The sequence below is a fragment of the Centroberyx gerrardi genome, chromosome 7, assembly GCF_048128805.1.
Source record: "Centroberyx gerrardi isolate f3 chromosome 7, fCenGer3.hap1.cur.20231027, whole genome shotgun sequence".
Taxonomy (NCBI): Eukaryota; Metazoa; Chordata; class Actinopteri; order Beryciformes; family Berycidae; genus Centroberyx; species Centroberyx gerrardi.
Genome location: NC_136003.1, coordinates 8,814,721 through 8,830,999, shown reverse-complemented (window position 1 = coordinate 8,830,999; position 16,279 = coordinate 8,814,721). Strand labels below are relative to the sequence as shown.

The window sequence follows — 16,279 nt, the reverse complement described above, 5'->3', positions numbered from 1 at the left end:
GTCGTGAGGTCGTCGCATTGTAGGTCAGGCCGCATTTCTGTCCGAGCCTGTGGTACTGCATCGTCATCAGCATCTTCATCATCATCATCAGGGAATGAGAGGAAGAGGAGAGGAAGAAGAGAGGTTTTCCCGCTTTTCCAGAGTAGCGATGGACGATGAGAAGGGGATGGAGAGAGACGGATGAAGAGAAGGAGTAGAGAGAGAGAGAGAGAGAGAGAGAGAGGCGTATTGCCCGTTGTGCCTTCTGAGTCAGTCCTGATGCAGCGTTGCCACGGAGACACGCCGACCGGTTGGCACGGTTACTCCAACATGGCGTCCAGCTGGTCGGCCAGGTCGTCAAACATGCTGCCGATGTCGTCGAGGATGCTGACCGTGGTCTTCTGCTCGGCCACGGAGCTATGTGCACACACACACACACACACACACACACACAGAGAGAGAGAAGCACACAATTATATCAAATCATTCGGATTTAAATTAAATAATTTTCAACAGAAATCAAAATTTGGTGCATGGTGTGTATATGTACAATATGTGTGTGTGGATGGGTGACAGTATCTGTGTGTGTGTGTGTGTGTGTGTCCTTACTCCTCCTGCCGCAGTATCTTATCCTCCACGGCCTGCAGCGCCGCGGCCAGCGACGCGCTCGTCTCCTCCAGCTTCTGATGCACCAAGGCGTCCACGCCGAAGTCCGTCGTCGGGGCAACCACCGGCGTGACCCCACCCCCCGGTGGCCCCCCGCTGTCCACAGACACGCCCCCGATGGAGGAGCGAGGGGGCTTGACGGGCGGCGGGGTGGGGCTCGGGGTGACGGGGGTCTGGGGCGTCTGGGGTGTGGTGGGGGTCTGCGGGGTATGCGGGCTCTGCGCCAGCGGGCTGGGCGGCTTGCCGCCGGACGGGCTGGGGGTGTTGGAGGGGGGGAGGGAGGGGGGCGAGCCGGCCTGTCTGCCCGCCACCGAGTGCTGCCGGGCCGGGGGAGGGGCCGCGGTCTGGGGCGGGGTCGGGGAGGGCGGGCTGGTCAGGGAGTGGATGAGCTTGGACGGTTTGGGTGCGGTGGGCGGCGGTGCCGGTTTGGGCGAGACCGGGGGAGGGATCTTCTTTCCTTCCACTGAAGAGATGGAGGGAGAGAGAGAGGGGAGAAAGAGGTTGGAGGAAGAAAGAGAGAGAGAGAGGGAGAAAGAGGTTGGAGGAAGAAAGAGTGAGGGAGAGGGAGTAAAAGTGAGAAAAGAGGAGAAAACATTTACAAAACTTGCCAAAAAACAAAAAAAACTCCACCCAGGTATGGAACTGTAACTCAAACAACCAAGTTGTTAAAATAAGAAGAAAGTGGTGAATCAGAATATAGAGCCCAGCGTGGATCTTAAAATTCTTTTAATGGGGTAATAAGTAAGACTTTTACTGCCCCGTACAAAATGACCCTAATATATCTGCAGGGGTTTGATAGGCTTGTGGATCAATACCAGTGACTCAACTGTTACTTTGCCAGGTGCTGAGACTTCTGGCTTTCAAATCTCACTTTCCTGCCTGTACTGTTGTTTTGGAACAAAAACTCCCCATCCACTGGAATTTCAAGACGCTCCAAATCCTCCTTGGGGCCGCGAAGGCTAAAAAACCTTGTCCTCAAGCAAAAAACAAGCAAATGACAAAGCACTATTTTATTTATTTGCAGCCTGATATATTACCTCTTCTCTAGACGTTACAGTTGGATCTCTGCTCTAATTAGCTAGCTTACTCGTCTCTAATGTGAAAATGTGACTTTATTGCTTGTGTCAATTACAGGCCACCATAGCTCAAGGGGCCGGGAGGCTGATAGTGTTCCAGAGACTTGTGTTGTCCCTTTAATACTGCTGTACTTTACTGTACTTTATAACACCATGAAGGTCCTATATAGAACCATTTGAGCATGGTTAGGGTTCTTTGCAGCACCAAAAAGGGTTCTGCTATGGTACAAGACTAGAGAACCATTTTCTGGTACTGTAAAGAACCCTTTTGTTAAGAGTGTACTGCTAAATAATGTTCTGATCAGAGAGTTGTGGAAGTGTAAGCAAAGTGCATGTATGTGCCCACACACACACACACACACACACACACTCCTAGTACCTGGGCTTCCAGGCGTCCCAGGGCCTGGCAAGGGGACTCTCTTGTTGGAGGGGGCGTGCGGGGGGGTCTGCGGGCCGCCCTGTCTCTTTATCTGGGCCAGGACGGGCTTGGGCGACACCGGAGGCTTGGGCTTCCTCACCGGCCCTCCTTCACCCGCCGCTGGAGCTCCCTGGTCCAGGCTGTCCCTGCGGGGAGCGACGGCGTGCGGCTGAGGCTGGGGCTGGGGCTGAGGCTGATGCTGCGGTTGGGGCAGAGGCTGCGGCTGGGGCTGCTCCGTCACTCCTGCGTCGGACACCGGGCGGCGCTTCATGGTGGCCGTCCCGTTCTGGTAGGGCACGGGCTGCGTGGTGTTGGCGTTGGCGACTGCCGGCTCTCCGTTGGCCCCGGCGAGGTCGGGAAAGCCCTCGGGCTCCTTGTCGCGGCTCTTGGGTCGCCGCTTGACGGTGGACGACTCCTGGAGGGTGAAGCGGGAGCCGTTGGGGTGCGGCTTGGAGCTGCGGGGGCGCCGCTTCAAGGTGGCCGTGGCGTCCACCCTGGAGAGGTCTTCCTGGGTGTAGCCGCCGTCTCCCTGCAGACCCTCGCCGTCGCCCTGGACGCCCTCGCCATCGCCCTGCAGACAAACACAAAATAAACACTAACGGAAAATTCATACATTCGTGGCAATTGGCAATTTGTGCACAAACATTCAAAACATGGACATAGATACATGGATAACATTGAAATACAACTCTTACAGAGCTTTACCATGGAATTGGACTATATTATATTACATATATATGATAGATAGATAGATAGATAGATAGATAGATAGATAGATAGTAGGGATGGGACAATATGCTTATCTCACATACGATGCCATACGCAATATGAGGTTCACGATTCCATACAACCACGATACGATGTAATAAATAAAAGTTCAATGACAACAAAGTCTGACTGTGCAGAATTATTTTATTATTATTATTATTATTATTGGCTTGTTAGAATGTAAACAACAATTTAAAAATGTCATTACATAGTGACAATAATATAATTTAGATGGAGAGTTTGTGAAATTGTGATCGTCAAGTGTCTCATTTGTGATTACTACAGCGGAATAAAATGGAGCTAATATCACCATTAATTTTTCTGCCCCACGATACTTATTGTCGCATTTTCGTATCGCGATAAATTGAATTTGGATATATCGTCCCATCCCTAATAGACAGATAGATAGATAGATTGACAAACATATATATAGATAGCTACCTGTCCTTCTCCTTCTCCTCGTCCCTGGCGGCGGATGGTCAGGCTGCCCTCGTCGGCGAAGGGCAGGTTCTCCGACGAGCTGCCGCTGCCCCCCGAGCTGGGGTGGGGCGAGGAGGGAGGGTGGGGGGAGGAGGGGGGGTGCGGGGAGGACGCGGGGAGAGGGGAGGCTTCGGGCTGGGTGGCGGGGGCGGTGGAGAGGGAGGGGAAGGGGGAGGGCTGGTCCCTCCTGGCGGCCGCCACCAGCTCGCTGACGGGCCCGCTGATGGTCCGCCGTCGGTTCACCACCTCGCCGTCCAGGCCGATGGCGTCGCGCCCCTTCCCCACCTGGTGAACACACACAGCAGAGAACACACAGAGTGATTATGACTCATAGACAGGACATGTAAGATGTATAATCTTAAATATGTCACACACATGTACACACGCACGTACAGACAGATATTTTGCATTTCCTACATTACCTGCAGGAAATTCCTCTGCAGGGCCATGCCTTTGGCTCCGCCCCCTATGGAAGACATCTCCAACATGGCGGCGATGCTCCTCACGCTGCCCATGCTGTTGGTTTCCACGGGTGCCGCCTCCACGGAGACCCCCAGGTCGCTGGCCCGCCGCTGCTGGTGGTACGGCACGTCCAGCATCCCGCCTGTGGTGGTGACCACGTGTTGCTGCGCGTTGGCCTCCGTCAAGTTGGAGTTGGAGCTAGAGATGGCCGAGCTGGAGCGCTTGGGCGGCGGAGGGGGCGGGCCTTTCTTCTTCTGCCGCAAAGCGAAGGACTGCGACTGACTGCGGTTGACGTTCTTCTCCTGGTTGCGGACGGAGTGGCTGCGGCTGACGCGGTGGGTCACCGTGGCGTATTTGCCTCCTCCCCCTTCGACGGGGGCCGACCCCTGACCTCCCGCCACCTCTCCCGCTCCTCCTCCTCTTCCTCCTCCTCCTCCTCCTCCCACCCTCTCGTCACACTCTCCATCCGAGACGGCGTAGCGGTTCAGGCTGTGGGCGCGTTTCTTCTGGAGTGCCGAGGGCTCCTCTCCGCCTCCCTCGCCCGGCTCGGCCTCCGGCGGGAGGCAGAGGACGGGGACGGAGACCTGGGGCTCCGCCACGGGCCTCTCCCTGACCTCCACCACCTGGGACTGGGGGTGGTGCTGCGGGTGGGCCTGGGGGTGCTGCTGCGGGTGGGCCTGGGGGTGCTGCTGCGGGTGGGCCTGGGGGTGGTGCTGCGGGTGGGCCTGGGGGTGCTGCTGCGGGTGGGCCTGGGGGTGGTGCTGCGGGTGGGCCTGGGGGTGCTGCTGCGGGTGGGCCTGGGGGTGGTGCTGGGGTGGAACTTGGGGCTGAGGCTGGGGCTGGGGCTGGGCGCTCGGGGCCCCGCGGTGGGTGGGGGACTGAGGTGGGTGCGAGCGCGGCGAGTGGGGCCTCTCCCCCTGGATGAGCTGGGAAGACGGCTTGGGTTTGGACTGGGGGGAGGCGGTGCTCTGGACGGACGAGGCGGAGGAGGAGGAGGAGGTGCGGGTCTTGGTAGGGGTGTGAGGCGGGGTGTAGGGCGGCGCGGGCTGGGAGTGGGAGTGGCGGTGTTTGCCTTGGGAGGAGACGCTGCCTCGGTGGGACGTGGTGCTGCCCTGGCTGCTCTGCTGCCGCATGGTCCGCGCCTCCTTCTTGGGAGGTCCCGTCCCTCCTCCTCCTCCCCCTCCTCCTCCTCCTCCTCCTCCGCCTGTCACCACCTCATCATGGTCCTTGCTGAGGTTGCGGGTGCGCTGACCTTTGACCTCCTGGCCTGGCTGGGTCATGGCGCTCTGGAGTTCGGTGCTCAGCTCGCTGTCCTGGAAGGTGCTCATCTTGGGAGACATGACCTCTGGAGAAGGAGAGAGAGAGAGAGAGAGAGGGAGAGAGAGACAAAAAAAAACATTCTTCAAATTAATAAGGAGATTCATCTTAATAGGACAGGAGATCATGACAGTGAATAATAATATAGCTGCTGTCCACTGAGTCCAATAAATGAATCAACTTGGAGGGAAAAGTGTTTGACCGCAATCAGATTTCATTAGATAAGGCACACACTCCGACGGATTTCATTAGATTTTAAGTGAAACTTTATCTCATCATTAAAAGTTTAGCTTAATATTATCAAACGTCAGATCTGAGTCTATCAGCTGTGACCTCACCGTCAGGGGGCGGGCTGTCAATGGACATGACTTCCTGCTGCTGTGTGATTGGCGGGGGCTTCTTCCTGAGGGAGCCCCGCCCGTCCGAGCTGCGCTGCATTTCGGCCAGGCGCTTCACCGCCAACATCAGCTTCTTCTGGTGGCCTAGATATATGGACAGATTGGAATTATAGATCTTATTTCATTAAGATGATTCCAAAGCAATTAAATCCCTTTTAAGATGATTTTCTATTATTTCTGCTTCTCTCAGCTGTACACAGCGGAGAGTGAAAGATGGCAGAGAGAGAGAGAGAGAGAGAGAGAGACGGAGAGAAACACAGAGAGAGAGAGAGGGAGGGGTGATAACATTTGACAGAGGCCATGAGATGGATTTGAACCCAAAACATCCCATAATGACAAATGACGTATTGATTCCTTGATTTATTGATTTATTGAAACACATTGTGTGGAGGAAAATACAGAGGTTAGCTTGAGATTTGATTGATTTATTGAAACAACTCACTGAAACTATGAAACGTGTGTGTGTGTGTGTGTGTGTGTGTTCCATGACCAGAGTACTTTCACTGCCAAGATTCCGGCAAGAATTTACATAGATTTACAATTAAGACACAGCCATTAGACACATGTAGCATAGCTGTAATGTTGGTGTAATGTCTTTCACTTAGGTGCAATGCACATGTCGCATTCATGTAGCGTAGAGCTTAGAGTGTAAATGATGCCTGCACGGCTACGCCACACTAGATTTATTTTGGACACAGTCATCTGTTAACACGTTGGAGGATACTGTCACTTTTATAGCAAAATGGCTGAACCCCAGGCTCAATAACAGAACCGTCAAATACACTTGAGAATGGTTCAGTGAGCTTGCAAAGACCCTAAGGAAAGTTTCCAGTGTCACGCAGTGTAAAGCGCTGTCCATGGTGCTGAATCTTGTTGGCAGGCGTTTACACATGGAGACTTCAGACGTTTCTAAGGAGATAACTATCAAAGTGGTGATGTCCTCGCCAGAGTGAGAGAACAAGGGTACAACTATCTCTTCCACAGATGTGCGTCTTACCCAGTTTTGTGATGCCTATCTCCTGCAGGTCCTCCCAGGTGATGTCTGTGATGAAGTCGATGTTCTCATACCCGTTCTGCACCAACACCTGGTGGTACTGGCTTAGACCAATAGCAGACAGCCACTCTCCTAGGTTGGCCTATAGGAACACAAGAAACATGGCTGATCATTAGGCTAACCAATCGAAGACATCCGGCGGTTAGACTAATTGTGGTGTGTGTGTGTGTGTGTGTGTGTGTGTGTGTGATGAGTTTCACTCACAGGTTTCTGGTCAGGCAGCCATTCGGTGACACTTAGCTTGTTAATCTCTGATGTCATCTTCTTCCTGTGGCCAGGTTTAGATACTCCGATGGCCGTCAGATCCTACACACACACACACACACACACACACACACAAGTAAGATAGTGACAAATGCATGCTTTCCACCACAAAGTGCATTACCAACTCCCGAAGACTCCAGCAGACACACACACGCAGACACACAGAGGAAAACTTGCAACACAAAGAAAGGACAGACAGGGTGCGGTCTGATGAAAGCTTCTGGCAGCTGATAGGAAAGGAGAGGCAATGTAAATGTCTCCAAATCATAAGAAAAGAGCGAAAGAGCATGTCTGCAGTGAGAAAGAAGCATCTTGAAAAGACTCAGCTCCACAATTCTCTTCCATAATCTCTTTTAAATTCAGCCAGGATCAGTCCAGTCTTCACCGGTGGTCTGTCTCTGTTTTTTTACTCATTACACACTCATTATTTCCTTCATGAGTAAACAAGTTCATTCACCGAGATACAAATTGGGTCAATTACATACAGATTACAGAATACAGATTTAATTGGGACTATAATGAAACCATAATCAAAATGGCTAATCTTGTTGAGGTGAATTTAGTGTAGTTGCCGTGTAATTTAGATTGCATCAGTAGTTGTGGTGGACACACGAGGAAACTTTTACAAACATACATGAACATTCACAACATTCACCTGGACACAAGCGGGTGCTCGCACGCACACACACACACACACACACACACACACACACACACGCTACAGTATAGTCAAATGTAGAAGAGGCCAGGCTTCCACCTTTTTTAAGTCAGAACTGAGGCCCTAAGCATGCACAGCAGCAACAGGAGTGTGTGCATGGCTTATATATGTGTTATAACTTTGTGTGTTTAGGCTGATAAGATGGGTGTATTTTTATATAAAAAATCCTGCCTAGTGCAGCTTTAATGTTTGATTGATGTATGAATATTTCTTTGCATTTTTAAGTATATTTAGTTTAAGATGGTGGGTATGGAAGCTAAAACAGTGTGGGACAGGTCTGAGGTTTAGGGAAGAGACAGGGAAGGAGTGACACAAGTCATTTCCAAGTCAGAGGTGAGTCAGAGCCTGGTTTCCATACCAACCCTCTGGTGACAGTGAATTTAATTTATTGTTGCAAATAGATTATTCATCACTCACAAAAGATAAACATTGTACATTTTGTCACTGGGACCATAGCTATGGTAATATATCTGCTTTTCACTGGCGCAAGACAAGACTAGAGCAGATACAGTTTACCTGTATCTACTTTCTGGATTTTTGCCTCCTTGTACTGCTTTCTTGTTATTTATATTAAAACTCAAAGTAAGTGGAGCTAGCAAAAAATCAAGCATAATGTGTGCAATGGCCATCAGGCATTGCTTTTGCTTTCACATAGTTTACAAATGAAAAATGTACAGCCCAAAGTACAAAATGCACATGTATCTTTTTGTCTAAGAGTGATGATTATCGTTGTAATGAGACCCCATCAAAGTGTACCAGTGCAGTGGTGAGATTTAACAGAGCGTCAGGGGACAGTGTGACCCTTGACCCTTGGTGAGAGGTGAAAGGTTAAACCAGGACAGGATCGGGCAGGAGGCAGGGAAGGGATGGCTGAGTTTAGTTTAGTTTAGCAGTTTTATTACCAAAAGATGTGGCATACATGCATCTTGAAAACATCAAGGACAGCACAATAAAGTCGCACGGACTTGTTTCCATTGTGGTCCTTGGAGGTGCCTGTGACCTCTCTGGGGGTTCAGGGGTCAGGGGGGGTTCGGGGTGCCTTACCTCCGGGGTCATTCGGCTAATGGTGGGCAAGTCATACCCAGCGCCCAGGAAGTTTGGAGCGTAGACCTGCAGCTGAAAGTCGCTCAGCCATTGGACAACGGCCTCTGAGCTCTACGGGAGAGAAGACAGGGGGCATGCTGTCACTGGCTCCGTCTCTGGCTCTGCAACAGCCACTTTTCCACAGCAGGGCCAAGTGGGGCCTACTAGGGACCCACAAAAACTTGTTGTCCTTGTACCATTTCTGTCAATAGGCTCTATGTCTATGTCTAAGTGCTTCTGTTTGTAACTGAAAGCACTTCTAAAGCATTTAGAAACTAGACAAAAGACACTCTGAAACATTGTTTTCAGGCGGAACTGAGTGACTTAAGCAATGCATTAGTCCTGGCTAGCCCTGTTTGGCTCTGCAGTGGAAACCAGGCTGAAGGTTAGGAAGGAGAAAGTAGCTGGACTGCTATAGCAAGAGCTGGGTAGGATTAGGAACAGCAGGTTAGACTTTGTTTGACTCTCAATAGCTATAAAGTGAAGACAAAATAGAATTTATCTTGTTTTGCTTCTGTTTGCTTCTACTCTGCTCTTGGAGGGGAGAGGCAGCCAACCGCTACATTAAAGTGGCGACCGCACTAACAAAATGCAGCAGAAGCAGAATCTCTCGTTATCAGACACTTCCCCGCTGTTTACTAGGGCTGCAGAGCTTTAAAGGAGAAATCCGCCCTCTGATATTCCCACACTTCTATGATGGATTTCTGCCTGTATGGTTGGTAAACATTGCTGCAAAACGGTGAGTCGAGAAAGAAGCCCTCGCTCTTTGATTCTGAGGGAGCTGACACCAAAACTTGATGTTTACTGTTGATGTTTTAGATCGCTGAAAAATCTACCAACCTCTGAAATATCTTGACTCTGCACATATACAGTATAAGCCTCCAGTTATCATCAGGAATTAGAAAATGACACCACCAAACAACGACCCAGGAATGCAAGCTACATCACCAATAGCTGTCTTTTAGAGAGGATTCTTCCTTTAACACCTGTGCCTGAGCTTCAGGAGTGTTGCTCTGACCAGGTTTCCTATGGCAGCATAGCAACAATTAGCTGCTGAAATCCACTACAAAGCAGGTTCAGCAGAAACGGACCATGAAGCGCTGATGGGCGACAGGGAACAGAGCTGCAGCGTTTGGACTGACTGTAAAACTGCTGTATAACTCTCCACAGCTGTCTAACTCTCCTCCCACGCACTCTCTGTTTCCCTTCAAACTCCCACATCCCTCCTGCCTCTCTCTCTCCTCTCTCCCTCTCTCTCTCTCTCTTGTCGTCTGTTTTCGCGACCCTCCTCCCCGTCACATTGTCCCTCAAAGCTAATTGGGTTTCCCTTCCGTCTCTCTCCTCTCCATCTTCCATCTCCTTTTCCCCCCGCCGAGGGAAATAGGAGGACGCCGAGCGCTGAGGAACCAGGACTCTAGCTAACAGATGGCCATGAGAACCTGGCTTACATGACAGTGGAACACACACACACACACACACACACACACACACCGGCAAACACGCATACACAACAACCACCGCTACCACCTGCTGTTTAAATATGTTCACCGGTTCGTCAAGCTTGAAATTGCTATACAATCAGACATGAACATAAACCTGTGCCCACTCTCTCTCTCTCTCACACACACACACACACACACACACACACACACACACACACACACACGCTCTACAGTAATTACCAGCTTACTGTACATGGTGTAGGTTCAGACTTAACAGTTCTTGTGCTACTCAGCCAAAGCCTAGCTAGTCAACCCACGCCATGCACACTGCTGAGCACCGGCCAGCACACACACACACACACACACACACACACCAATATCTCAACTAGAGTTATGGTAGCTCGAAGTGCACCTACCAACGACAAATATATCAATCTATAGCCATTTATCAATCTTGAAGCAAAAGAAGAAAAAAAAAACTGCAATGGAAGAAGAGAAGCTGCAACTAAAAGGAGTGAATAACGATGGATAGCAGATAAAAGATAAAAGAGACAGGATTCTCTCTCTCTCTCTCTCTCTCTCTCTCGCTCTCTCAAGATCTCTCACTCACATATTCATACAAGACCGAGCCGGAGATCTTCCACACACACACACACACACACACTCACCGTGTCATGGCTGCATCCGAACACTCGCAGCACGGATGAGGCCAGTTGCGAGAGAAACCGTTGGGACATCATCTGGGTGTTTGTGTGTGTGTGTGTGTGTGTGTGTGTGTGAGAGAGTGTTGTGAGTCTGTATGTTAAGGAGACTGAGGAGCTACATCCTCATCTTGCTGTAATTAGATGTTATTAGATGATATTGGTGAATATATATACTGCACTGTGTGTGTATAACTGTGTGTGTGTGTGTGTGTGTGTGTGTGTGTGTGAGAGAGAGAGAGAGAGAGAGAGAGAAGATTGAATCTGTGGGCATTTGGGGCTGTCCTACCTTCCCCTCGCCTGGCCCCTCCCCCTTCCTGGTTGCCGTGGCATCGTAGGGCGGGGCTTCGTGGAGCGGGCAGCCCGATTGGCTCGACGTACGAGAGGAGGCGGCAGAGCCTGTCGGGAGAAACGCGATTGGCCGGTTTCAAACCTATCACCTTTAACTCTCGTCAGCCAGCCTATGGGTTTTTCTCGACCTCTGCTCTCCTCCCCCCCGATTGATTTCTGATCAATCCCCTTCACCTGCCTGACCACGAACCAATCAGGTGTCTGCTTTCCTCACTGTAACGAACCTTCTTAACCAATCGCGTCCCTTCTACACTTCCTCCTACATCCCCCTGCCTTGGCCATCTGTCCGGTGAAGCGGCCAAGATCTCTATGCGTGTGTGTGTGTGTGTGTGCAAGTGACATGGTGACATTTTAAAAGAGCAGCAGATAATGACTCTTGTTTCTCTCTTGAATCCAACTCTTCTCCATCTCTCTCTCTATCTGTTTAACTCTATTTCACCGCCCCCTTCCTTCTATCTCCTTCCTTCCTACCTTCCCCCTTTCTCTCTCTCTCCCTCTCCTATACTCTGCATCTATCTCTCTCACTCGCTCTCTCTCTCTCTCTTTCTCTCACCCAATCTGTCTCCCCCTCATGCTCAAATGCTATCTCTCTGTATCTCTTACCATCTTTCTCACTCTCTCTCTCTCTCTCTCTCTCTCTCGCTCACTCATCTCCTAGCCTCTTCATTTTCAATCATCACATGACTAACAACCACCAATTGAAACAAAAATCAATCATATTAGAGAAAAAACATCCCTTAAAATACCCCAATCTTCATATAACTGACATCAGTTTGATATCACTTACTTTGACGTACACTATGAATTTACATGGTAAAGATTTATGTGGGTAAATCTGAAATTAAAAGATACAGGATACTGAGGTTGGGACGTCCCTGTTCCTACCTGTGGACTGTTCCAGAGACTTGGACTGCTCCAGCAGATGCTCCTTGGCTTTGGCGGACTGGGACAAAACTGTGGCCAGGAGCTGCGCACACACACACACACACACACACACACACACACACACACACACATACATCCACATGAATAAGCATGCATATGAGTGAGAAATTTGTTATTTTTACTCCCTGATCTAATTTTTAAGGTCATTTTGGTCCTTTCTGGGGGAAAATTTGAACTACAAAAGTATCAAACTATGAAATAATACATCTGCATTGCATATTGCCAAATAAACACTCAATTTGTGCCACTTTATTTTAAGTCATGATATACCATGACATAAACAGAGCAACAACCAGAGACATTTGCTGCTGTTTCAGGCTGCGTTCTCGATTGTTTTCTGATCAAAATACACTCCATTTTTCTCACCCAGAATGCACTGGAAAGAAGAATCTCATGGTCATAGGCTCCCACTAATCACCTACGGTGGCCCATGGGGAACAGTAGTCGATAACTCAATGAAAAAATGCAAATAAGTCAACTGGGAGGGAGGACAAAAGGGTGCTCTCATCTTATTATCACAGGCATTTTTTGCCTCCTCACTCTGTGTTTAATGCCAATTCTAAAATGACGTCATATCCGATAAGACAGATAATAACTGCATAGAAAAGTCTGTCTGGAAACTGGATGTGTTGACGCTGTATGCGCTGTCTGCTGCTACCATTAATCACACAAACCACCGTCCTGAAGCTTCCACAACGAGCGCCGCAATAAAAATGTGACTGGCGCTGACGAGAACTGAACGGAGCGAGCCACAGAGAAGACAGATGCTGCCGGTCCGTCTGGGTTCCACTTGGACCTGATTCTGCTGTGTGGTCGTTTTAGTTTAGAAAGTGTCTCACTTGCAGTTTCTTAAGACGATGCCTGCTGGAAATGTCTGAAAGGTACAGCTGGCTGTTTTTATGGCTTTTTCTTTTATAAATACCACATTGATAGACAGTTTCATCTTCAAATTAAGAATACATACTGTATGTCTATATGGTGGTGTATATGTATGTCTGTGTATGTTAGTGTGTGTGTGTGTGTGTGTGTGTGTGAGAGAGAGAGAAAGAGAGAGAGAGAGAGAGAGAGAGAGAGAGAGAGAGAGAGAGAGAGAGAGAGAGGGGGAAAGAGAGTGTCTGATTGTGTGTATATTAGAGTGTGTGTGTGTGTGTGTGTGTGTGTCTGTTTGTTTGTGTGTGTCTATCTCCCAGTACCTTAACCCCCTTAGCCTGTGCATGGAAGATATGTGTGTGTGTGTGTGTGTGTGTGTGTGTGTGTGTGCGTACATCACTTTAACCCACTAAGAATGTGCAAGAAACCTTAAAAAAAAACCTCACCCTCACCCTCAGCCTTTACCGTGTGTGTGTGTGTGTGTGTGTCCTACCTTAACCCCCTCAGCCTGTGCGTGGAGGATGTGTGCGGCGCTGCCAGCGCTCTGTCCGCTACCCGATGACCTCACACTGGTCACACTGCCAGAACTACCCACACTGCTGCGGTCCCCACCTGCAACACACACACACACATACATACACACACACACACGCGCACGTACACACACACACCATGCAACCACACACACAATATGTACAAATTTTGTGCATACAAACACACACACGTACACACATGCAACAAACAGATGGATGCACACGCACACACACACGCACATACACACACACACACACACACACACACACACACACACACATTGAGTGTTTTAGCTGATATCCAAGGCAACGTGGTAACAGGTGTGACTCTCCATTGAAATGCACTGGGCAGCATGACGATGCAGCATGGTTTGATGGACAAGACAGACAGGGTGACTGACTGGGTGACGCACACACACACACACACACACACACACACACACCAAACAAGACATACCTCTCTCTTTCATGTGCTATTTTCTCTCACTCTTTCTTCTTTCTCTCTCTTTTCCATCGCTTTCTTTTTCTCTCACATACAGACACACAGTTGGACAGACAGACAGACAGACACACACACACATACACACACACACACGCACACAGACTGTAGACCCATGCAGATGGCTGCAGTCCTACACATAAGGCCAGCTACTGGGTTGAGCTAAGCTTAAGATGGAGGGGTAGCAGGGGATGGGAGAGGGTCAGGAACAGGTCAAAGAGTATCTGAAAGCCTTCAAACACGCACAGCGTTTTCTTTAAGCTCAGATGGATGGATTACGCTCTTGGGGACAGTTGCAATACCAAATGGATGCACCGCTTCCACAGACACTTGGGACAGTTGATCCACGGAAAAGCGTGATCAGAGATCGTTGCTGAAGCCTTTTTGAAAGGACGTCAGATACTATTTGACCCCCGGTCAGAGTTGGAAGGTCATAGGTCAAGGGGTCAGGGGTTGAGGGCTCAGCGCAGCGCGGCTCGGTTACCTGCCACAGGCTTGCGCAGCACCCAGATCTCCTCGCTGGAGCCTCCATGGGGCCCGCCGGACGGGGTGGGAGAGCCGTGAGGACTTTGCTCTGAGCCGCGACAACCTTCAACACAGAACACCACCATTAGCCGCTAGCCGACCCTAAACTGGCCTGGGAATCAGCTCAAGGCATTGTTAGTCTTTTGCTATCCAAAACTAGCACTGAAAGCCAGGCTAAAACCATTCTAAATTTTTAGTTAGCCCTACACTAGCACTGAATTCTAGACTCAAACCATTCTTAGCTTTTAGTTATCCCTAAACTAGCACTGAAAGCCAGGCTAAAACCATTATACATTTTTAGTTATCCCTACACTAGCACTGAATGCTAGACTTAAACCATTACTATTTTTTTGTTAGCCCTACACTAGCACTGAATGCTAGACTTAAACAATTCCTAATTTTTAGTTAGCCTACACTAGCACTGAACGCTAGACTTAAGCCATATTCATTTTTAGTTAGCCCTAAACTGGCACTGAATGCTAGGCTCAAACGATTACTAGATGCTAGTTATCCCTAAACTGGCCTTGAAAGTGACACTAAAACCAGTGATGTAAATAAAATATTGGGTTAGCTATGAGTGCTAGTTGGTGATCACCAAAAGGTGAACTACCAATGTAAGCATGTTTTTTTTTATGTAACTACATCATTCTGATACTATTTAGTAAAAGAGGCAGTGATTTTAGGCTGGTTTACTCTCCAATGCATTTAAAACCATTATTAGCCTTTAGCTATCGCTACATTTTCAAAGCATTTTGACTGAATGTTGCCCTTGGAATCTATGCTTATATCAGAGTTTTGTAAGTTTAAACTTCATGAGGTCACAAGGAAGTACCAGGCCACTGCAGAACTTCCTCATTTCACTTCTTTCTTGCATTTGTCCTGTGCCTGCACTCTATTCTGAATTTCTGAATTAATCTTGTGAGAATAAAGTCAGAATTCTGAGAATAATCTGAGGTTTAATTCTTAATTCTGAGATTTAAGTCAGAACTCAAATGTTTCACATGTGGCCCTAATCCTCTTCCCCACACTGCAGCCTATTTTCTTACATGTACTAACATTTACTGAATAAGTGAATTGTCAGACAAAACACAAACTGACTAGTTGCCAGATCATTCCTTGTGCCTTCTGGCGGCTGACAGGTGAGCAGAATTTGAATTCCTCTCAAACAAAGAACCTGCAGTGCGCCAACCGATCGCTGTGATGTGGCACGCTTTCATGCAACTACTGTTTTATTACTGGAAGAGGAAGACTGAGGAAGAGAGAAGAAAAAGGCTCTCAGAGACCGCCGTCTGGTGTCACACGTCTCTGCAGCAATTCCTGCTCTGGCATTTATTGATCATCCTTAACGCTATTAGGAGGAGCGAGGTAAAGTGGGGTTAATTAAATAGCCTAACTCCAACCTCCAACCCCCAAAAGACTACGATTACAGAGGGAACAGTGGGGGAGGGAGGGGGGGAGATGGTGCAAGGGGGATAAGGGAGTAGCTAGGTTTTATAAGGATATAAGCTTTGAACTCATTTACACAGCACTCTCTCTCATTCTCTCTCTCTCTTTCATATACATGCTCGCACACACGCACACATACACAGAAAAAATACAGCATATATATACATATATATAATACATAGATATATGAAAACATTTATATACCTGTAGTACATAAATAGATCAGTAACATGAATATCTGTGTATATACACATATATGCCATAATGTACATACACATACATAT

General features: G+C 48.8%; 1 protein-coding gene across 1 annotated transcript in view; it reads right to left on the bottom strand.

Moving 5' to 3' along the window:
• Positions 1–299: 299 nt before the first annotated feature.
• Positions 300–16,279, bottom strand: part of caskin1 (CASK interacting protein 1) — an 89,994-nt gene continuing 74,014 nt past the window's right edge. The window contains exons 12-25 of the mRNA XM_071896808.2: positions 14,509–14,613; positions 13,486–13,604; positions 12,063–12,144; positions 11,116–11,225; positions 8,645–8,755; positions 6,823–6,924; positions 6,562–6,700; positions 5,500–5,648; positions 4,671–5,192; positions 3,810–4,538; positions 3,349–3,672; positions 2,101–2,734; positions 589–1,108; positions 300–396 (exon numbers count right to left, since the gene is read on the bottom strand). Of these exons, the coding sequence (XP_071752909.2) occupies positions 300–396; positions 589–1,108; positions 2,101–2,734; positions 3,349–3,672; positions 3,810–4,538; positions 4,671–5,192; positions 5,500–5,648; positions 6,562–6,700; positions 6,823–6,924; positions 8,645–8,755; positions 11,116–11,225; positions 12,063–12,144; positions 13,486–13,604; positions 14,509–14,613 (3,743 nt within the window). The remainder of the gene's footprint in view (positions 397–588; positions 1,109–2,100; positions 2,735–3,348; positions 3,673–3,809; positions 4,539–4,670; positions 5,193–5,499; positions 5,649–6,561; positions 6,701–6,822; positions 6,925–8,644; positions 8,756–11,115; positions 11,226–12,062; positions 12,145–13,485; positions 13,605–14,508; positions 14,614–16,279) is intronic.